This window comes from Sparassis crispa (assembly GCF_003851025.1).
Source record: "Sparassis crispa DNA, contig_000004F, whole genome shotgun sequence".
Lineage (NCBI taxonomy): Eukaryota > Fungi > Basidiomycota > Agaricomycetes > Polyporales > Sparassidaceae > Sparassis > Sparassis crispa.
In genome coordinates, this window is record NW_020939751.1 from 2,788,162 (window position 1) to 2,810,066 (window position 21,905).

General features: G+C 54.9%; 5 protein-coding genes across 5 annotated transcripts; 3 read left to right on the forward strand and 2 right to left on the reverse strand.

The window, feature by feature from the left end:
* Nucleotides 1-724: 724 nt before the first annotated feature.
* Nucleotides 725-6,949, reverse strand: SCP_0509480 (Uncharacterized helicase; the record flags this gene model as incomplete). Its single annotated transcript, XM_027759003.1, has 16 exons — nt 725-2,082; nt 2,146-2,167; nt 2,228-2,307; nt 2,365-2,405; nt 2,462-2,907; nt 2,973-3,585; nt 3,638-3,727; nt 3,790-3,931; nt 3,988-4,149; nt 4,207-4,918; nt 4,975-5,997; nt 6,052-6,213; nt 6,268-6,434; nt 6,494-6,592; nt 6,657-6,716; nt 6,766-6,949. 16 exons carry the CDS (start codon nt 6,947-6,949, stop codon nt 725-727), a joined length of 5,361 nt encoding a protein of 1,786 aa, XP_027614804.1.
* A 702-nt stretch (nt 6,950-7,651) lies between these two features.
* On the forward strand, nt 7,652-9,071 carry SCP_0509490 (D-galacturonate reductase; the record flags this gene model as incomplete). The annotated part of the gene is made up of 10 exons (XM_027759004.1): nt 7,652-7,709; nt 7,765-7,852; nt 7,902-7,971; nt 8,022-8,112; nt 8,166-8,309; nt 8,362-8,456; nt 8,513-8,696; nt 8,755-8,902; nt 8,965-8,984; nt 9,040-9,071. 10 exons carry the CDS (start codon nt 7,652-7,654, stop codon nt 9,069-9,071), a joined length of 930 nt encoding a protein of 309 aa, XP_027614805.1.
* Nucleotides 9,072-11,348: 2,277 nt separating this feature from the next.
* Nucleotides 11,349-13,914, forward strand: SCP_0509500 (hypothetical protein; the record flags this gene model as incomplete). Its single annotated transcript, XM_027759005.1, has 16 exons — nt 11,349-11,612; nt 11,667-11,696; nt 11,750-11,903; nt 11,958-12,016; nt 12,074-12,097; nt 12,156-12,292; nt 12,350-12,418; nt 12,474-12,629; nt 12,690-12,737; nt 12,787-12,808; nt 12,860-12,941; nt 12,996-13,154; nt 13,210-13,233; nt 13,287-13,351; nt 13,404-13,487; nt 13,546-13,914. The coding sequence occupies 16 exons, from the start codon at nt 11,349-11,351 to the stop codon at nt 13,912-13,914; spliced, it is 1,746 nt and encodes a 581-aa protein (XP_027614806.1).
* A 327-nt stretch (nt 13,915-14,241) lies between these two features.
* Nucleotides 14,242-16,194, reverse strand: SCP_0509510 (hypothetical protein; the record flags this gene model as incomplete). Its single annotated transcript, XM_027759006.1, has 13 exons — nt 14,242-14,251; nt 14,312-14,731; nt 14,802-14,833; nt 14,897-14,945; nt 15,004-15,019; nt 15,079-15,197; nt 15,320-15,420; nt 15,478-15,575; nt 15,628-15,665; nt 15,716-15,747; nt 15,804-15,967; nt 16,027-16,061; nt 16,127-16,194. The coding sequence occupies 13 exons, from the start codon at nt 16,192-16,194 to the stop codon at nt 14,242-14,244; spliced, it is 1,182 nt and encodes a 393-aa protein (XP_027614807.1).
* Nucleotides 16,195-18,525: 2,331 nt separating this feature from the next.
* SCP_0509520 (GPI ethanolamine phosphate transferase 3) lies at nt 18,526-21,547 on the forward strand (the record flags this gene model as incomplete). Its single annotated transcript, XM_027759007.1, has 2 exons — nt 18,526-18,981; nt 19,040-21,547. The coding sequence occupies 2 exons, from the start codon at nt 18,526-18,528 to the stop codon at nt 21,545-21,547; spliced, it is 2,964 nt and encodes a 987-aa protein (XP_027614808.1).
* Nucleotides 21,548-21,905: the final 358 nt, after the last annotated feature.

The window sequence follows — 21,905 nt, forward strand, 5'->3', positions numbered from 1 at the left end:
TATGGGCTGTACAGCCCACGTGGTCTGCATATTCTCACATAAAACCAGAGAAAGTTCAGCCAAAAGCTATAGAGATAAGTTTAGATTTTCTGAATCATAATTGTAACTCTAAAATAGGGTTGAAGTGATGCTTGACTAACTTTGGCTCATGTTAAATATTGTCTCTGACTTTCAATAGTCATTATGAGAGTCATTAAGTCTTAGCATTTAGTGCAGCCCTCTCAACTTTCCTGACTGCGGAAAAAATAATAGTAATATATATAGCAGGCTACAGTCTTATCTGAGGTGCAGTTCTGATAATTATGTAAACCATATATTTACCTTATATTTACCATCTATCTACCATATACCATTTATTTAGTGGTTGGAAGTGTAAATAGATTAAATGGTTGGAGCCTTACTTATCCAGGCCTGTAATCTTGGAATCTGTGTGCGTACTCGGTCTGTGACGGTGAAATGACTCGTATAGTGTTGAAATATTCGGAATGAATCCCATGTCCACGAGAAGCGCTGCCAGCGACCCAGAAACAAGTGAGTTGTGCAGTACAGGCTGATGGGACGTGAGAACTCGTACATCTACATGTAGAACAGCGATTCGATGTCACTCTCGTGATTGTTTCTCAAGTTTCCCGCATGTGTGTATGCCACGCAACACTATTTACGACCGAAATACGCAATTTAGCCGCTCAAACGAGGGGTGATCCCTGTACGCACAACGAGGCAATCAGGCCCACATAGCTCTGAATTTCTCTTCGAACTCCCTCGATACTGTATCGATCACCTCATACACTTTCCAATCGCGATCCGATACACCCACAGGTCGCTTGAGCGATCCGGAATCAGGACCACCCTCGTCGACGTCCACTTCTGCAGGGTCGAATGACCCATAACCGCTGTCGATATCTCCACTGGCGCTAACAGCATCCTCCTTCGCCTTCGAGGCTTTTAGCAGCAGCTGCCCAAGACCCGCACGAATGGCCTTCAGGCTCAGGTCGAAGTCCTGCAGGACATACCAGAGATCACCAGGCCTGATGCCGTTCGCTGCGGTCAACGCCGCAGGCTGGCCATGGATGTAGAAGTCGAGCAGGTATGCGTTGAGCGCGTAGAAATCGTCTCCTGAACCCGGGATGGTCGTCAGGCGGTGCATAGTCGGGATCGCGTGTTCGTTCAGGTGCAAACCGCGACGAATAGTTCCCGTCAGCTCTTTGACTGTCTGAAAGGAGTCGCTATGACCGGAGTTTGCTACGAAGAGGGAGCGAGCCGATACTTTTACAGCAGTCCTGTCCAGGTAGTCACGGAAAGGTGAGCTGGGGTTGTCGTGGCTCAGCGGGTACGCGCGTTGGCTGAGAGGCAGCTGCGAATCAGCTCCAAGCTCCTTGGAGTACTGCGAAGCGTAAGTCAACGCATAACTTGTGAACACCTGCAAGATCTCTTTGTCGTGCTCTAATAGTACTTCTCGCGCGTCCGCAGGGAGAGGTGGAAGAATGACCATAGACGGAGATTTGCGAATGAGAATCTTGAGGTTCTTCTCTGTAACATATGACTTAGAGAGGTACCTCCGCCCAAATAGATGGCACAAGAGGATGAGAAAATCTTTCTTAGCAGTGATTAGATCCGGGTGTGAGCAAATCCTGTGTATGACTCCGCGGTGCATCAGGGCCACGAGCGCGAGGTTGCTTGGTTCTGTGTAATACAAGTGGGCAGCAATGCCAAAAAGGTTAATAGGATTGCCCTCATGGTCGAGCAGGCCGGCACGACGTAGATAATCGATGCTGAATCTGATGTGATGAAGGATCTGCTGCTCCTCTGCTTCCGACACGAAACTGACGTGAGGCAGCTTGAGCAGACTGCGAATGGCGTTTTCGGCGACAGGAGCATATGGAGAGCCGACGATGGCTTTTCCTGAGGTAGGCTCCTTCTTCGAGCCTTGCAGAAGGTTGAAGAGACGTAACACCATGGTAGATGTCAATGGGAAGTTTCCGCCTAATGATGGGAGCCGCGACAGCACCAACCTCTGGCATCTGTCCATGGCAATACCGTAGAATACGACCTTTCCTAGCAGATCATAACCGCGCCTACCAGCTTTATTGAAAAAATCGTGGACAATTATGAGGTTTGGAGAGGGAGTAAATGACTGAAACTTACCACGTCCTGCACATTGTCGATACTGAATAGAAACGATCATAAGAGTCAGCACTGAATTACCTTCAGAATGCTTGTTACTCACCATAAGCGCGGTCAGGAAAGGCGAATCGCCACAAAACACAGATGTCTTGGTGGGAGCATTGATACCCAAAGCCAGTGTCCCTTCGGCAAACTAGCGTTAACTTGTGAATGGAATACGAGAATGAAAGCCAAACGCACCCGTGGCGATCACAACTCTCAAGAAACCCAAGCGGAATAAGCTAGTAGCCGGCAGTCACGTTAGCATGAAAACCGCACTTACGCGAGGATGACTCGCCTTTCCACCAGTGTTCTGTACTGTTTGTTCATTCCAGAATGATGGATACCGATGCCTCTGCGCAAAGCCTTGAAGAACCAAGGCTTGACCGACGTCCATCGCGAAAGCGACTCGATCTCCTCGTCGAGCGTTGTCTTCTCGAACTTAGAGATGCCAGCGAAGGAAAATTGCGGAGAAGGGTCTGCAGGGTCGAACGAGCTCTCCCATGATGCCATGACCTCGTGGTCAACTTCATGCTCTTCCGTGCCCTTCTTCTGCTTTTTCAGTCGTTCCGCCTGGCGCTCTCGGGCATATGCCTGTAATTTCCAGGTCTCCCACTGTTGTATCTTCCTTGCCCATTCAGGACTTCTTGCGCGCCAGTCATCTTCAGCAGCCTCCAGATTATCTAACAGCAATTGCCCCATGATCTCGCAAGCTTTGCGATCGAACTGGAAGAATATTGCAGGCTAGACAAGCGAAATTCGTCATTCATTGCAATAGAGATGGAACCAAGTATATCCACGATACTTACCAGGTCACCAGAGGAATGCAAGTCCGAGACAAGATGTATGAGGTTATCATAGAACGCCGTCCTCGATGGTATGTATTGATTATCTACACTTTGCAGAGCAGGATCTACAAGGCAGCCGATGACATCATTGAGCGCTGAAGATGCGTCTTGAGGATCTGATGAAGAAATCAACTTGGAAAGCCCTGTCTTCAGTTCGACCTCATAGCGCAAGATATCCTTCTGCTTGAGGAGAGCGGGCGCAGAGCCCGAGAAAAATTGCGAAGGATCTAAGGCACCGGGCTCGAAGGGTATCCTGCCACGGCATTTGTGGTACGCCTGGTACAACGTTAGGCAGTCCGCAGCCTCAAGAGAGAAGTCTGAAGGAAGGTCGGAGTTTCGGGCACCAAACGATAACATCGAAACCGGATGCAAGAACTTGAGCCGGTTGGTACTCGAGTAGTTGGAAAGCCCAGTGAACGTCTGAGACTTCTCTTGGACTAGATAGGTGAATTTGCGCAAGTGAGAGTACCTGTGCGGGTGTTGAATGAACGTGTGATTGTAGCCGTGGGCTTCCTGGACAGATTGAAGCCAGTCATTGAATCGCTCGGGGTGACCAATCGTGGCCGACAAACCGCTTCAGTAATGTCAGAACAAGATGCACGGAAACTTCAAGAGTTGTCACAAACATGATAGGACAAGGAGCGAGCAGAATGATCTGCTCCCACACCGCACCTCCCTCTTGCTGTCCAATCGAGTGGATCTCATCGAGTATGATGCTGCGCACAATAAAAACATCACTTTCAGTGGAAACTTTGCAAGACATCAGTGTCTCACGCACCGTCGAATCCGTGGTGTCCAAGTGCGTGTCAGGGGAGGGGACAGCAGCAGCGTTGCCAAAACCTCGGGCACCGTCACTAAGATCTGACAATTTTGCGGATTGTGGATTCGGTAATCTCTGGTGTGAATGGCCCAGCAGCTACCTAGATCAAAGTGCGAGCTTGGGGAGAGAACGCGAGGGAATACACCGAACACTTACCTCCATTGACTTCCTTCTTGAACCGGGCATAGACTTCTGCCGCGATCTGATTGACAAGAGCCTTCGTCGGTGCTACGTAGACCAGTATGCCATTGTCGGATGTCCTCAGAACCTGCTCCATGGCATAGTATGAGATGAATGTCTTGCCAGCACTGGTGGGGGCTGAGAGCACGCCGAGATCAGATAATGCAGCACACAACAATACCAGACACGACCTACCAATGACAAGCACGGACTGATTGGCGTCGAGACAATCGAGGACTCGGCGTTGCCAAGCATCAGGTTGGAACGAGACACGGGAGTCAGGCCGACTATCCATGCTCCGGTCCATGAACTCGCCGAAAAGACGTAGTTGCCAAACGATGGGGTCTTCCACGATGCGCATGAACTTGAAGAGCGACGACTTGCTCTTCGACTTGACGAGTTTGACAAAGTCAAAGCTCAGTGAACGGTCAGCAGCCAAGTCCGCTTCCACTGGCGTCAGAGACGGTATATAGTCAGCAAACCCTAGGACGGTCAGGACATTTCCGATGATTTTGACAGCAGTAGGGAACAATCCCTTGCGCTCATGCACGTCTTTCACTATTCGCATGATGGGTACAGTAAAATGGTCGCGCACGCCAGCACTCTCGCGATCGGGATGGTAGATCCATTGCTGAAACTTGAGATGCAATCTGTAGAGGTGGATCTCCACGGCGAACCATCCTTCTTCTGTGCGCGAATTGCGCAGCAGGTTCTCCGTGGTAGTGATTTTCAGCTCTGTTGACATGTTCGCCATGCTGTTGAGCTGCTCTTGCCACCAAGCTCGATTTGAGTCATCTTTCGTCGATTGTTTCTTCGCTGCGTTGGCCAGTCGTATCTTGTCCGCAGAAGAGATATGTACAGCTTTAGGCTTCTTGTTCGCATTCTGAGTCTTCTGAGACTGTTTCTCCTAAGACATACACATCGATGTGAGCGGACAAGAAAAGGTCAAAAAAAATCACCCACAGATAAGGTATTGGCTATACGACTTCCAACATCCCCTTTCCGAACACTCGCAGACTGTATCACCATCTGTTGTAGCGTCGCACCGAGCGCTCCCGTGAGCGTGCTAGCCTGCCACTGCATACTGGACATGAACCGCTGCTCGCGGCGCAAGGCTCGCCTACGCTGCCACTCATCCATCGGCTTGGCGTCCTCGCCGCCCATGCGCCCGGGTAGAATAGCTTTGTTGTTGTCGTGCCAATGCTGGGTATCATTGAACACTGTATCGAACTCCAAGTGCGTTACTGAGGCTTCTTCCACTGCTCCCTCGACGTTCACGCGGATGGACTTGAGTTCATTGTCAAAGACTGGATGGCTGAACGGCAGAAGTCCTGACGGGCGGGGCTTAGCTACAACGATGTCTTGCTTGACACCAACGGGCGGAAACTGGGCGCAGAACCTCCTGTAGTCGACGGGTGGGAGCTTCAGAGACACTGTCCAGATGTGGTGAAGTGTAGAGTAGACCTGCGGCCCCAGGAGAGTGTCTAGTGGTGCGGTGGTGTTCGTCGACAAGAACGCGAGTAGTGCCGCGAATATGTGACCATCGACATCGATCGACACCTGGGACGAGATATCCTCTAATGCAAGGAAAACTGATGGAAGGAAAGAGTCGAGTAAGAGGTTTTTCAGCTTAGGATGCAAGCTCATGAGTGGTCTGGCACGTTGCTCGATGGACAACGTCGGTACAACAAGTAGATGCGCAACGAAGGCAAACAAAAGCTCGTATCTGAACTCCAAACTAGACGATGTCGTCGACGATGATACAGCTCGTACGAGATTGGTGAGAACTTGATGGTCATGACGGGGCAGCGGTTGCAGGCTTTGAGGCGAGAAAGTCGTCAGCGAAGCCACTGGAACGCCATGCCGCGCATGAACTTCCTGGGCTTCCAAGGACTCTAACGCAGCAGAGCTTGCAGCCCACAGCTTGCCATCTAGTCTCTTCCGAGCGCCGCGGTCGAGTCGCTGTTCGTAGACAAATGACATGACCTGCAAGAGCTCATTCGGTTACCGCATGACTGCGTGCTCGAATTGGTTGCTCACCTTGGAATCACGGAACTCAGCGCCTTGAAGCAGAGAGACTGGGGTTCCTTGAGAGAGGAGGATGTAGATAAAAATGCGTTGAGTAAGAATGCATTCTGGGAGAGAGAACGTGTTGCACTCTTGATCCAGGACTCCACCGTCGTTGGTCATCACAAACATCGGCTATCGTTCAGTGTCAGAATCCAGCCCACATAACATCGCCTGTGGAACACTTGCCTTCGTGAACTTCATATATTGCGTCCACAACGGGTCATCAAGGTTAGTGAATACATGTACTGGGATATCCAGTTGCTTCAGGTGCCGCACGAGAAGTGTACGAGCCAAAGACCTTGATACAAAAACGTAGCCCGATGACCCAGTATGCAGTGTGAGATGTCGGTTCTCTAGTGGAACAGCCAACCCCGTCAGTCATATAGAAGCCACCAGAAAGAATAGCGAAGACCTTGGAAGAATACTATCTCGAACACAGCCGAGCGATTGAGGAACTCTTCTAGCATGCGTTCAAGCGAATGCAATGCGTGCGGCAGCTGAAAGCTGGTGTCTGCCGACCATCCTCATTGTCAGAGATTGACACGGGTCGCGATGCTTGCAAAGCGTAAGCTCACCGTCAGGACGACCTATGCCAAGGAGCGAATCGTCCAACACATGCTGGATAAGAGCATCGCCTGAGATGGCTTGAGTTGGAACTGGCGTAAAGTTGATGGGGCCTCTTACCATCGATGACGAAAAGTTCTTGCCCCGCGTAGTCACCAATCAAGTCCATCCATCGACCTCGTCTGTTTGTCGCCGCATACCACTCCATGTCGATATAGTCGACGGCATCCTGTGCGGTGTACAACGCCAATGAAGGGGGAGGAGGTCTATCTCCAATCGCGCTGTCAAAATCGTCCAAATCCATGGCTAAAATTGGTGGGTGCAAGGATCTGAACGCGATCGCAGACTAAAGATCATATACTTATGAGAGTCCACCTGGCACGAAGCAGAAAACCTTGAGGTTGTGGTGAGGCTGCAACTATCAAACTTACACAGGGGAAGGAACCTCTATAAGATGGTCCTCAAATGGTATGTTTGCGTGTGTGATGTCCACAGAGAATATTGCAGAATTACGTGGCAATAAGCTAGAGCAACCCTTACCCTGTAAGCGTTACGTACGTTCGATGTAGATTCCTTGGAATAACTCAGATAGAGATACTCAAAAACACCTCAACTCCGAGTCAAAAGTTGCGACACTGTCACGCCGTGTGTGTGACAGCACGCGAGATGACGCGCCTCGGGCCACACGGCCCGGGGGAACGCTTGTACTGAGTTTCGTCTTCATTCCTTTCAGTCGCGGCGGTACGCCATTCGCAACAAAGAAAGCAGTTTGCGATCCTTTCCCGTGCCATTTGACACTCATTTAACTCAAGGGGCAGTGGCCTCCACACTTTGAGATGTCTTGTGGAAGTTAAGTCCGTTTGTAAACGTCCACCATGGTCATGCGGAAGGGGATTCACAAAACGAGAACCGCAGAAACCGGCCCTCGGACCGCCAACGTCGCGGCCCAATATAAAGGGCAACTTCGAGCATCGAAGAGGTCCCCGCAACCTCGCACCACTGCAGCATGGCGTGCCCGAAGATCAAACTCAACAACGGCGTAGAGATCCCCGTTTTCGGTTTAGGTAGGTCGAGCACCAGAGCAGTCTGCGGCGCCCTTACGGTGATATGCTTCTGCAGGGACATGGCAGTCTAAGCCCCATGAAGTCGCCAACGCGGTCGAATATGCTCTCAAGGAAGTCGGATACCGTCACCTCGATTGCGCGTGGTACGTGTTGTTTCCCGGAGCGTGCTGCGATGATCTGACGACCATGTAGGGCCTACGGTAACGAGAAGGAAGTGGGCGAGGGCATCGTCAAGTCTGGCGTGCCACGCTCCGAGATCTTCGTGAGTCCGACCATTGTGCAGACCCAATTGTACGTCTTATCATTTTCTAGATCACCAGCAAGCTGTGGTGCACGCACCACCACCGTGTGGAGGCAGCGCTCGACGAGACGCTGGCGAACCTCGGGACGGACTACCTGGACTGTGAGTTTCTCTGCAGGTCCCGAAGGCGTACGGACGAGCTCATCCGAGCGTAGTGTACTTGATACATTGGCCAATCCACCTGAACCCGAACGGGAACGATCCCAAGTTCCCTACGCGCCCCGATGGGACGCGTGATGTGCTGACGGACTGGAAGCTCAAGGATACGTGGTCGCAAATGGAGGCCGTCCTAAAGAAGGGTGAGTCGGCAGCATTACGCACGGTGTGCCGCATTAACGTACCGCTGGCTAGGCAAAGTCAAGGCCATCGGTGTATCAAACTGTTCTGAGAAGGTCCTCGAGGAGCAGCTTCTTCCGTTCGCCGAGGTCGTTCCCGCAGTGGACCAGGTATGTCAAACGAAGTTTTGGTTCGTGTATACTCTCTTGACATCTTCTCGGGATAGCTCGAGATCCACCTCTATAACCCCCAACACAAGCTTGTGGAGTACCTCAGTTCCAAGGGCATCGTCACTCAGGCGTATTCCCCACTCGGCTCCACGTCCTCCCCCTTGCTGGCCGACGAGACCGCTGCCGAGCTCGCAAAGAAGTACGAACTGCAGCCGGCCGACATCCTCCTCGGGTATCTCGGTGAGTACAAGCTTGCCCTCGTGTGACGGGGTGTCGTGAACATCTTGTTATCATGCAGTCGCGAAAAATATCGTGACACTCTCCAAGTCCGTCACCCCCGCGCGCATCAAGGCGAACTACGTGGGCGCGCTCGCCGCGGCGGCGAAGCTGACCAAGGAGGACATCGCGAAGCTGGACGGTGTCGCTGCCTCTGGAAAGCAGAAGCGGTCAGTCACATCAAACCCGCGCGATTCTCCACGCACTTATGACTTTTTGGTGCTGTTGGCAGGCTCATCTCACCACCTTGGGGTAAGTGCTCGCTTTTCTGCTGTGACGAGCGTCCACTAGACTGGTTGCGATATAGGTGTGGAGCTCGGATTCGACAACTGGCCCTGAAGGAGGTGGACATGGACCTCGCGGAAAGTGCCTGGATGGATGTGTATCGGGTTATTGGATTCTAATCTGCGAACCTGACTGCGAAGGTCGCTGTACGAAGACGTGACGTTAGCTGGTTGAAGGGAGGATACCTATCGTCAAAGGCCCATTTTGTGAAGGCATCACTTGTAAGTAGTGCTACTTGGGATCGAGATAGACAAATGGTAGATGTATTTTGCGATTGACTTTCAAAGTCCCCCAAACTTCCGAAAGATGGTGGTAGAACGCAGAAAGTAAATGTGAGGGGATCCCGTTGCACATCATAGCCTCCAGCGGTGCTGTCCAAGGGAAATGGACTTCCCTCTGGAGTGGATCCAGTAAATCAAGTTGAATTCGCACGCTTTGAAGTAGCCTCGAGCGCGAGAAGTTATTGAACGGTAGCACAAGGGGATGGATCGAGGTGTATTCGTTTTTGCGTGTAATAGTTCCCCAGCAAGAGAACTGACGGAGTAGCGGCGCGCCCAGGAGGTAGATATCTGGTCCGGAAGTCGGAGCTACGCAAGCGCAGCCATCTATCGACGTCCACCGGTTGATATCCTGCACCATACAAAAGAGGCGCTCCGTTTCGATCGTGACTTCAGTTGGGCTTGACGCTCTGCAGAGCCTGTGTATCAACCAGGTGGTAGAGAAACCGCATTTTGGGACACAGCACGACAACTGATCTCTGGATGGATGACCATTGCTTCCGCAGCTTTCGTGAGGACGAAAGTGGTGGACAGCTTGTGACATGGAGCTGGAAAAAGACATACTTCTTCAGACACCGGAAGAAGGAATAGTTGAACCACTCTCGCCTGAGCGTGTACAAGCGAATGGCGTTGGGATTGTGAAGGAAATGACGGTCACGGATTTTCCTGGAAATATTCCGCGCTGATCATCAATCAGAGCCTCGTCGGACTCCTTCAGGCCATTGTACTAGGATCTTTGTGCATCATGAGCGCGACGTAGTGGCAATGTCGACCGCCTTTGTGTTTTCGCAAACAGCCTCGTAGATGGTCTTGGCTATGCACAATAGGTCTGCCCCGTCTCTTGCTATAACAATTTCGATAAATTTATCTGTACGCAATTCTGTCCACCGCCGGAAGAAGGAATCTTCATACGATCACAATCGTGCACGTGTACGTAAGGAGAGTGAGTGGGCCGCGATGAAGCTATGCCCTGCAAGATCGAGTACCTGCCGAGACAAATAGCACTGGCAAATTAGTAGTATGCGACAAGAACGTAGGGAAGCATAGCCTTCACCGTATACGGGACCGGAACTGTGCCAACCTACCGTTTTACCTTCTGATTGCGGTGCTGCTGTAGCTCATCTGCACTAATGCCTGTTCAAGAAAAACAGCATATCTGTAAGTCACCTACAGTGGTCCAAATGTCAGAGCTCGCACTAGACGTGAGTCGCACAGAGGAATGCAGCCATCGCGGTCCTGAGGCTTGACAGCGTGCACACGACCGTGGCCAAAGCTAACTTACAGTGACGCTGCGATCCGAGACTCACCCTCGTGGGGAACCATGGCCGTCGGTCTTTGTAATAGGATGAGTTCAAGTCAGTAGATCAGAGAGGTAGTAGTGGGGAGTAGGCGCCGGGTAACCGAGGTCTGTACCATCGGCCATGCCTGACCTGAGTTAGCTGTGCCGCGGTATGGTTCGCGGTACCGTAGTCAAACGAACGACTAAGGTCGACTCTGTATACTGCACTCTGTCAGATTAATGCAGCAACATATATTAGTGTGGGGAAGACAAAAGTGACCTCAGGATCGTTGAAACCGTGCCATGAGCAATGGCGGCCATGACTTCCAGAGAGGCGCGTAGCCATGAGGCGCGGGGCGCTGGTTTGGCGTCAGCGCCAATTGGCTCAGGACATGTACCTCCGACAGCTGTGCAAATCCAGCATACATCGCTTCTCTCCAAATTACCATGACAGCCTTTACTCTAATCTTCATTGCGACTTCTCCGAGTCCAACAATTGGTGCAAACGACAAATTCTTCGGATACCGCTGGTGACGTCTCGAATGCTGTGTAAACCTAACTTTTGACGCTATGAGTCAAACGTATCACTGCGGAACTGCTGAGCGAGAACAGCAGGTACCGGCTGGCATGCGCGTATGATCGCGGATGAGCACAATTAGCTCACCTTTAGGTGTACTGGGCAGCTTAGGGGCTATAAATGCCGCGCGAAGCCTGTCGCATCCGCAAATAAACTATTCCCCCTCCCCCACATACACCTCCATCACCGTGATTGTCATGGACAGTGGCAGCTCCAGCCTAGGAGACCCTGAAGGGTCGACCGTCGTCGGTGGACCAGTTACCCAGCCCAAAGGTTATACATCGCGCAGGGAGAAGTCTGGTATCCAGGAAACCTTCGAGGGCGGTCCAGCCACAAAACTCAACAGAAGTAATTTCATCAAGGCGGAGGACTTCGTCGCCGAAGACCACCCCTTCTTCTTCAGGATCGGCAAGGACGGCCTGATTGCCGCACTCCAGAAACTGGATACGCAGCTGAGGAATGTGCGTACTCTCCTGTCCCTGGCGTATTTTTGTGCTGAACGTACCCCTCCCTAGTCCGGACGGCAACACATCCTCTCTAGAATGGTACGATGCTCCACCTCTCCCACTCGTGTCTGCCGCCATAACGTGCCGGACAGAATCCCACCGACTGGATAGGGGAGGAAATCACCCCCGGACGACTGGGCCTCATCAATCATGGTGGCCTGCCAAAGATCCTGACGCGCCCGGGGCGGTATCCGGGTTTCCCTATCCGCAACTGGTGGGCGCGCAGGTGGTGTGGCACCAAGGGCCGTAAGTGCAACCTTGAGCTGTAAACGCGTCGTCTGTGTCTCAATGTCTCTGCAGTATCGGACACCGTGATAGAATTCCAAGGTCTTACCGTGGTGCAGGTGTCCCAGAACCAAGTAAACTTGTCTTGGAATGATCTCCGATGCCTGGCTCATTTTATTATTATTGTCCAGGCTGCTGTCGTCGCAGATCCTCAGGTGCGATCTTTCGGGTCCCTCTGCGGCTGCAGTGAACTGACACAAGCTCTTCTTTTAGAACAAGATTTTCGTTGTGAAAGACGGTGGTTTCGTCTGTTATGCAATCGAAGGTTCCTACCGAGTACTTTCGATCGTCGACCAGACGCATCTCTCCCACATGCAGATGGATGCGATCACCAAGGTCGTCCTTGGATGGTGAGCACCCCTGGCTTAGTCTGAGGGACAAACAGACCCACTGATCTCTGTGAACAGGCGACATGAGGTGAAGATGACGAGCATCAACAGCGATGGGAAAGAGCAAGACTACGTGGTGGCGCAATTGTCTGTTGTCTCCGCCTCTCATGGCTGCCATGTACTGACTTGGCGCCTGGCGCAGCTTCAACATACCGGCGAACAACTGTGCAATCTTGCAGAAGGGCGACGACCTCGAGCTGCTGCCCGCCGGCCAGCACTACATCACCACCCCGAATGTCACGCTACGCGCGTTCTTCACCATGGGCGAGAATCAGCTGGAGATGCCCACCAAGGATATGTGCGTGCATCTGCAAGGGGGTCCGGTTTTGCATGGCTGAATCGGTTTTCATTCTCCCAGCTTCACCAGGGATCAAGTACCCGTCAGCCTGACTATATACCTCAAGTGGTGAGCTTGTTCCGTTCTGTTCTGGTCTTAGCTACTAAACTCGCGACAGGCAATTGATTGAGCCGCTCAAGGTACCTTCGATAAGTGTTTACTGCGAGGACACCGTCTCACAGACTTGACAGCTCACAACGCATGGCTACAACACGCCCTACGACGCCCTCCGAGACAAGACCCAATCCATCCTCACCCAAATCGTCGCACACCGTAAGTCACAATGGCTCCAGCTGCACCCGCCCACTGATGCTGAGCGCACGACAGTCGACTACAGCTCGATGGTGAAGCAGCGCTCGCTCGGCCCGGACAACCTCGACGAGGGCGGCGACGCGTCCTCGCCGTTCCTCGACGCGCTGCGCACGCGGGCCATGGACGACCTGCACCTCGCTGCTCTGGATTACGGCATTATCGTCAAGGATCTCGGTGTGTTTTCCTCTCTGCTCATCCGTACTGTTCCCGTCTGACGGTGTCGTCCCAGCTGTGATCGACCGACAGTTCAAAGGTAGTTTCCCGCTGACATCAAATGCTGAAGCCCGGCTGCTCACGCTTCGCTAGGTGATATTGCGGGGACGATGGACAAACTGACCACGAGGGCTCTACAGGCCCAGGTGGAAGCCGCCGTACGTGCCCATTGCACAGTAATCAGCCGTCTTCCTCACGCCCTATACGCAGAACGTCGACAGGGAGAACAGCAACAAGATCAAGCAGGAGGAAGGCGCGCTCGCTGTTGCGCGCGTCAAGGCGCAATCCCAGAATGTGAGTCATCTCCCGTTGTCTCTCGCATCGTCCATCCTCACACGTATCACTCTGCCAGACCCTCGCGGACTCCCGCGCCTACGGCGTCGTCGCCGCCGCCCGCGCGGACGCGCAGAAAGTCGAGATCGAGGCGGAGGCGGGCGCGAAGGCGACGCGCATGGCAGCCGAGGCTGAGGCCGAGGCGGTGCGCCTGCGCGCGCGCGCGGACGCGGCGGTACTCGACGAGTTCGCTCGCGAGATGGAGATGCGCCGCGTCGAGGTCGCGCGTGTCGGTGCGTTTGGCGAGCGCGCGGTGTTCGTGCCCACCGATGGCCTCGGTGCGCAGCTCGGCGGCGTCATGGCTACGGGCATGGCTGCTGGCTTGGGCGCAGCCGCCGGTGGGAGTGGGAGGCGGGCTGTTGCGCCTGCTCCTTCGTCGCACAGTTGAGGGGGTTTGAGGATGGACGTGATTCCCTCAGCCCTCGAATGGAAGGATGGCTCTCTACTTGTGGTCTTCTTGGGCTATCGTCATTCACTACGGAGTTTATGGACCGTGTATGCTAGTGTATACTAGGTGGAATTCACGTCTTCATAGTCGATGCCCGGTCAGTCCTTAGCCTCAACTTATCCACGCCATTCATTCGATGACTCGTGAGATGGAAGGAACGACCGTGGACTGCTTGTCCAGCATATATAGGGTACAGACACCATCCAAGAAAGTACAAATACAACCATCCATAGATCTGCAACGTCGGACACACGCGCAGCGCCACACTCACACCTGCCTGCGAAACGCAACCAAACATATCAAACCCGTCACCAGCAGTAAGAAGAAGGGGACCCACCTGTCGCCCTTGTCCGCCAAGCGCCCGAGCTCCATCTCATCGCGCGGGGGAATGATGCCGACGCGCAGCGGGTCCTTTGACACTTGCCACACCGCCTTGTACACGTCCGTGTTCTCGAGGTCGTTCGACAGCGTGCCGACCGTGCCGGCCGAATCCGCCTGCGCGAGCTCGAGCGGGACCACGACCTTGTCGTCGTCGATCGACTCGCTGACGCTCCCGCCGGAGAGCATGAACGTGCCGTGCGAGAGCGGCGCGCCCATGTTCCCGATGTACGGCGAGGCGGCGCCCGCGAATTGCATGTCGGACATGAAGGTGCCCGTGCTCGGGCCGGAGGGGTCGCCCGAACCCGCGCTCGAGCCGGTCGCGTAGTAGATGTGCCGCAGGTTGAGGAGGAAGCGCGAGATGAGCATGGAGGAGATCCTGGTGGAACGAAAGGTGCGCGGTCAGCGGTCAGCGGTCAAGCGCGCGCGGACATGGAGGAGAGACGCACGGGGCGACGAAGTAGAGGATGTAGACGTATGGCTAAGTGATGAGGTCAGATAGATGGTCAGATGCGCGGATCACCCGCGGTAGCAGGGGACGAACCGTGCGGGCGTCGAGCACGATGGCGATGATGTTGAGGCATAGCAAGCACCTAGATAAGCCGTAACGTGTGAGCGATCAGTCCTCAGCGCTGCTTGCGTTCGACGCACAGAAAATAGAATGTGCCTAGTTCGTACACTTCGTCAGTACGAGCACGCAGACCCCATTCGCGCGATCGGACGCACCGTCACGGAGGAGCAGGGTGACGATGGTCGCCTTGATGTTCGCGTTGTCGGCGTCCCGCTTGATGGTGTACGTGTTGAACCATGTGACGCACAGGACGATAACATCCGATGCGATTGTGCTTGCGATCGAGACTACAAACAGAACGTCAGAACGCGTGCGAGCTAGAATGTTGGGGATGGTGCATTACGCCTGCGAAGAATATATCAGTAGCGCACGATACGTCACGCCGAGTGTGCTCACAGGATAGCAAAGTCGGACGTCAGGTAGGACGTGTTTTGGCATATATGTCCTAGCACGGGCAGGACCACGACGAACGCGTAGGACGTTTTTGCGAGCGAATACTATCCAAATTCGTGGATAAGCAATTTTTACGGAGAACCGACGAGAAATCGCCTTACAATGTTAGCGGCTACTGGTACCATTCCCAGCGCTACCGTGGGGACGGTGAAGTACCAGTTGCGGCTGCTGACGGCATACACACGCAGCCCAGAAAATACTGAGATACAACAAGTTAGCGGAGGGAGTGACAACGGGCGGAAAATTCCGACCTGCCCATATTGTGTACACCATAAGCTGCATAACGAATCTGAACAATAAAATCGTTTCGCATCTATAATCAACACTGTGAGGACACACGCCTCTGCGCACTGCCAAAAAAAATTATACCTCTGTGGGCCATACAGGTCAGGGTGCAGTACTCCTCCACGATACGATAAAAACGCACCCGCGCTGACTCCCACGAGAACAGACCCAGAATATTCACGATGGACCATACGAACAAGGCATATCGATTGATGAAGAAAATCACGTTGGGACCGGTGAGCTTGCGCCCCCACACCAAGTCGTACTCAGTGCCAAAGGTGACGAGGTGCTCATACAAGATGACAGCTGCACGAGCATTTATGAGCGAAAAATTGCGGAGACCGACAGTGAAGGACAGGGCTTGCCGCAGATAGATAGTTCACAACAGGATGAGATAAAGCTGTGGGGGCGTTCATCGATCAACTAGGGTGATCCTGGAATATTAGATGGGTGATCGAGACGGACCTGCCGTTGAGGATCATGAGCAGCTCCTCGAACTGGGCAGCGACCTGTGCGGCGGTCGGAGTGGACATTTTGCAGGTGTGGAACCGGGGAGAAGGCTGTAGGGTGGAGAGAGGGCGAGCCGTCAGGCGGTAGGGAAGTGGATTCGGGGTTATAAGAGGCGTTTACCGCCCAGATTGCGTATCAGCGATCGGGAAGGTCTGACCATCTGTTCGCTAGTTGAAAGCAGATGCAGCTATTCGCTGGTCGTGATCACCGTGATCAACGTGGGTGGCGCCGTTGTGATGCAGCGTCCCTCAAACTTCCATCGAGAAGAACCGTACAGCTCTGAATGATACATCTTCCGAATCCTAACCTCTCTTCTATCACCGATCTCAGGTACTATCTCTCTCTTAGCTTGCGCTCGTCCACGACAATCCCGACGAGAGGAAATTCCACTCTCGTCTCCAAGTCGGATTTTGCACGTTACCTCCATCCGACCATCGCAGCTTGCAAATTGCCGACATGGGCGCGATGCGGAAGATAAGAGTCTGCCATGCGAGAGCATCGCCGACATGCACGGGACCGTTGGACAAGGCTACGTGACGGGTACCCACAGGCTCTCTGACCGGTCCTGGGTTCTGCGTACGCCTGGACAGCCTGGAAATGTGGTCCTGTCACCGCCGTGGGACTCGACAAAACGAATTGTAATGTCAGACTGGCTTCCGTGCGGATGCGCCGTACAGACGAACTGCCAAATGCGCTGAAATGCGGGGATAGCCGGCGACACGTTGATCCTATTGGCACCAGTCTCCCGGAGTGCACGCGTCGCGATCGCAGTGGCGCGGTAAGTGGCGCACGCGTGCTCGCACTCGATCTCGAGTAGATAGCGACGTCTCTCTCGTGGTCGGCGTCGGTCGGTCTGACAAAAGTCAACGATCCCCGAAGGCAATGGCGCCGTCGTGGCTGCTCCGCTTTAGCTCCCACCCCTCAGCGGCGCCCAATCACCGCGAGGGCGCCGGGCCTGTCTTCGAAGAACACCTGCACTGCTTTGCTGAGCCAGCCTGCGATGTATCACGGGACGGGGCACAATCGAACGGTAACATTCACACCGGGGAGCATGGACTGAGCCTGTACCTCAGGCAGTGGACCTGGAGCTGCAGCATGATCAGTCAGTCTGATGGATCCCCCCAGCGACGGGATGAGGGAAATCCGTACCCTATCTTGCATCATTGCTCGCCAGACGCTGCTGTGGAGGATGTGATCGCTGACATGGAGGGGAAGAACTACTTATCCTGCATATCGCTGCACGCACCACCCTTGGGACTACCAACAGCGTTCGTGACATGTCCCGCAAGCTAACACGCAAGCGCTCCATTGGCCTTATGCTTTGGCCAATGCAGAAATCGCGAATGAATGCCGTGCGGAACATGGATCAAAGGCTATTTTGGTAGTGACTGAGCAGGAGGTGATTGTAAAGGTGCCGCCAGGGCACATATAAATGAATAACAGCATCGGCGAAGGAGTTGCAAGGTCAAGCGCGGCGAATCATGCATGATCATCGCAGGCTGATTGAAGATGAGTTTCAAGAGGGTCTCCGAGACGGAAAGAGCCAGCAGCCTGCTATACAGGTGCGTTTGCTTCCCACCAGCTGGGCGCGTTATGTTGGAGCGCCAGCTATCGACGATAAGTGCGACGAGCCCTGGTAACAAAATACAATATCAAGCTATGGCCAGTGCACAGCGTCAGAGGATTCGCGTCAGAAAGCGCCAGCTGCAGGCAAGTGAGTTCGTCCGCAAGGAGTCCAAGTGGAACAAGCTTCATCGGCCAGCACGGTAGAAGTTCCATTCGAACCAGAAGCCACCCCGAGTATTCGAGTGTTGGAGTGAGAAAGGGTGGCAATGCTCGAAAACTCTCATATAGCCAGCCGCAGGCGCAGATATTGTTCTCTAAGTCGGTGATGCGGAGAGAGAGCCCGGTGGGGGACCATGAAGGTAGCTTAGTAAGCAACATACCATAAATAATATGCTTACTAAGCAACTCTGTTCCAGCAGACGGTCGCGGTCGCTGTCACGGTGACAACTGTATTTTGTCAACTCACCATCGCGGGTGAAGTTTGTCGTTGCCTGGTGGAGTCTATCTGAACGCGAAACGCGAAACGCGCAAAGGAGGAGTTGAAGGCAGGAGATTTTGGCCGCTCACTTCAAGCCAGGGTCTGGTTTGGGTCTGCTACCTCTGGTACCTCTTCGATTCCCTAGCAAAGGACTCTCATTCATGGATCGCTGAGAGGTTAGTAGGCACTTTTGGAGCTGTGATTGCATTCACTTCGTACCTGCGCAAGTTGTGGTATACTACTTTCTTAGACTGCGGCGCAACCCATATCCCTCCGATTACCCTCGAGCTCGTTCTGTCGCTGTTTGTCCATGTCGTTCAAGGGACTCTCTCTGCTGACTTGGGTCTTTGTCGTACACCTCGCAGCAATTTACCTGTACACACGCGGTTTTCTACTCACCCGCCTCTCGCTCTCGGACACATCCTCGTGTCCAGATGGCTCCTGCACACTACCGCCGACTCACAGTCGCGCAGTGGTCCTCATCATCGATGCGCTGCGATTTGACTTCCTCAGTCCGGATCCCCCGCAGCCGCCCTCACCTCACCACCACAATGTCCTGCGTCTTCCACAGGAGCTGACCGCCGCCGACCCATCGCGCTCCCTGCTCTTCGACGCCTTCGCGGACCCGCCGACGACGACGCTGCAGCGCATCAAGGGCCTGACGACGGGCTCACTCCCGACCTTCGTCGATATGGGCTCCAACTTCGGCGGTGCGTCCATCCTCGAGGATTCGCTCATTGCACAGCTGCGCGCCGCCGACAAGAAAGTACGTCCTCCGCCTCCGCCCGCTCTCCCCCGCCGTCTCACGCCCCGGCGCGCCGCAGGTCGCGTTCATGGGTGACGACACGTGGACGGCCGTCTTTCCTGACGCGTTCGCGCCCGGCCTATGCTTCCCTTACGACTCGTTCAACGTCGAAGACTTGCACACCGTTGACGCGGGCGTCGAGCGGCACATGCTCCCGCTTCTCGCAGACCGCTCCGCACCGTGGGACGTCCTCATCGGGCACTTCCTCGGCGTCGACCACGTCGGGCACCGCGTGGGGCCCGACCACCCTACCATGCACGCAAAGCTCGCACAGATGGACGCGGTCCTGCGCCGCGTTGTCGAGCTACTCGACGAGGACACGCTGCTCGTCGTGCTCGGTGACCACGGCATGGACAGGCGGGGGGACCACGGCGGCGACGGCGTGCTCGAGACCTCTTCCGCGCTCTGGGTGTACAGCAAAGGCTTCCCATTGACCGACCCGTCCGCGTTGATTCCCGCCGAGTTCCTTCCGAGGCAGACATTCCCAGGTGCGCCCGCCGCGCATCGCGTCGTGCAACAGATCGACCTCGTGCCCTCCCTGGCGCTCCTCCTTGGTCTGCCCATCCCGTTCAATAACCTCGGCACGGTGATACCGGAGCTTTTCTGGCGCGACGGGACGGACTTTGCACGCGCGGCCGCGATTAATGCGAAGCAGGTGAAGCGGTACCTCGATACTTACCGCGCGAGTCCGTCCGGGGGAGAGCTGGACGCCGTGTGGGCGGAGCTGGAGAGCAAGTGGGCTGCGGTGGCGAATGCAGGGGAGATGGATGCACTGTCTGCGATGAAATCCTACACACGGGAGGCGCTCGCAGCATGTCGTATGCTTTGGGCGCAGTTTAACGTACTGCTCATAGTTCTGGGATTGGTTCTGTTGGTCGTCGGCACATTAGCTGGGTTCGCGCTGTTCGCGAAGTTTGGCGTGCTCGAGGATAACTGGGAGGATTGGGCGGGAAAGACGCGGTGGTGGTGTGTGCGGGGCATGGCTGTTGGTACCATCCTCGGATTTGGGGCGTCGTTCCCCTTGCAGCGCCTTGTGAAGGGAGTCGACGCACTTGACTGTGTCCTCTTCGGTGCACCGCTGGTTTCTTGTCTGATCGTCATTATCATGTCGCGACCCAAACCGAGCGGCTTCTCCCTTGCCTCACTGCCCCTCCCGCTCATCCTGCACACGCTTGCGTTTGCGTCCAACTCCTTCACCGTATGGGAGGACCGCATCATCACCTTTCTCCTTCTGTCCTGTCTCGTCCCGTTTGTGCGCGTCGGGTTCACCGCGCCCACCGGCCGGCTGCGCAACCGCATCCTCGGCTTCTCTGCCATGTTCGCCGTGTGTGTGCGGCTCATGGCGGGGAGCACCGTGTGCCGCGAGGAGCAGCAACCCTATTGCCACGTCACGTTCTTCGCGTCCTCGACGCTCCCGTCCCCCCCGCTCCCGGTGCTCCTGTTGTTGCTCCCGGCAGCGGTTGCGCTACCGTGGTGCATGCGCAGGTTCCTACAGATCTCCAAGTCCGACAAGGGCATCGCCGGGATCGTGCTGCCCGTGATATTCCCCGCGGTCCTCGCGCAGGGGAGCGCGTACTGGATCCTCGAGTGGCTCGACTCGGCGGAGGTGCTCGGACCCGGATTCGCGGACATCCTGCGCTTGGCACGGACGATGCTCGCGCGCAGTGCGATGGGCACCATCGTCGTACTCGGCCTGGTGCTCTGCTGGTTCATCCCGTTGTGCCTGGAGATCAGTACGAATGTGGATACGAGCAAGCCGGAGGGGAAGAGGGAAGTCACAGTCGTGGGCTTCGCGAACGCGTTCGGCGCGCCGTATCTCGTGTTCTGGTGCGCGTCCTTCGGCCTGGTGTACGTGGTCACGCAACCGACGGGCCAGCTCGTCTTGTGCCTCGCAGCCCTCGCCGTGCTCGCGTATCTGGAGGTGGTGGACAGCGTACACGACGTCCGCGCGCTCAGCGCCGCGCTCGCCTCCACACAGCCGTCCGCTGTCCTCACCCTGGGAGGCGTGCCACGACAGGCGCCGTCGTTCGCGGAGCTCACTCCGCTCGCGCTCCTCGCGCTGCATACTTTCTACCGCACGGGCCACCAGTCTGTGATCGCATCGATCCAGTGGAAGACCGCATTCGTGCTCACGCCGACGCTGACGTACCCGCTCTCGCCGCTGCTCGTCATACTCAACACGTTCGGCCCGCAGTTCCTGCTCGCGCTCTCGGTTCCGCTCGTCGCGCTGTGGAACGTTGCGCCGCTGCCGCAGCCGGCGGCGAGCGCGCGCGTCTCAGGCGCGGCAGTGCGCGCGGGGCTCGGGGTGATGCTGTATCATGCGACACTCTTGCTCGGCAGCGCGGCGAGCTCGGCGTGGCTCCGGCGCCATCTAATGGTGTGGAAAGTGTTTGCGCCGCGTTTCATGAACGCCGCTGCTACAATACTCGCGGTGGACCTCGCGGTGCTGTTCGGCGTCGGCGTCGGCGTTGCTCGCGTCGCGGCGCGGGTGACGAAGTTGTTCAAGGGTGTGCCGGGCTCGAAGTGAGCGTTCGCTTGGGTTTGGTGGTGGTGGTGGTGGTGGTGGTGGACATGCTATCTGGAAAAGCAGGGTAGGCTATTATAGTTGGATCTAACCTCCTGTAATTATAATTGTCTCGTTTGCGAATCAAAGTATTCGAAATCCAAGATGTGGCTGCGATCCCTTTGAGTCCGTTGCTACTGATTTGGCAAGTTCTGCGTCGGCGTCAAAAAGTACCCCGACAACATTGATGTACACAACAACCACGGCAATATCGCACGTCGACGAAGGCCATGTCTAAACCGTGCGTTTTATTTACCAGATATCGCACAGTGTTCCTGGAGCTGTGGTCTGTGGATTCGATATCTTATTGTGGTTGATGAAT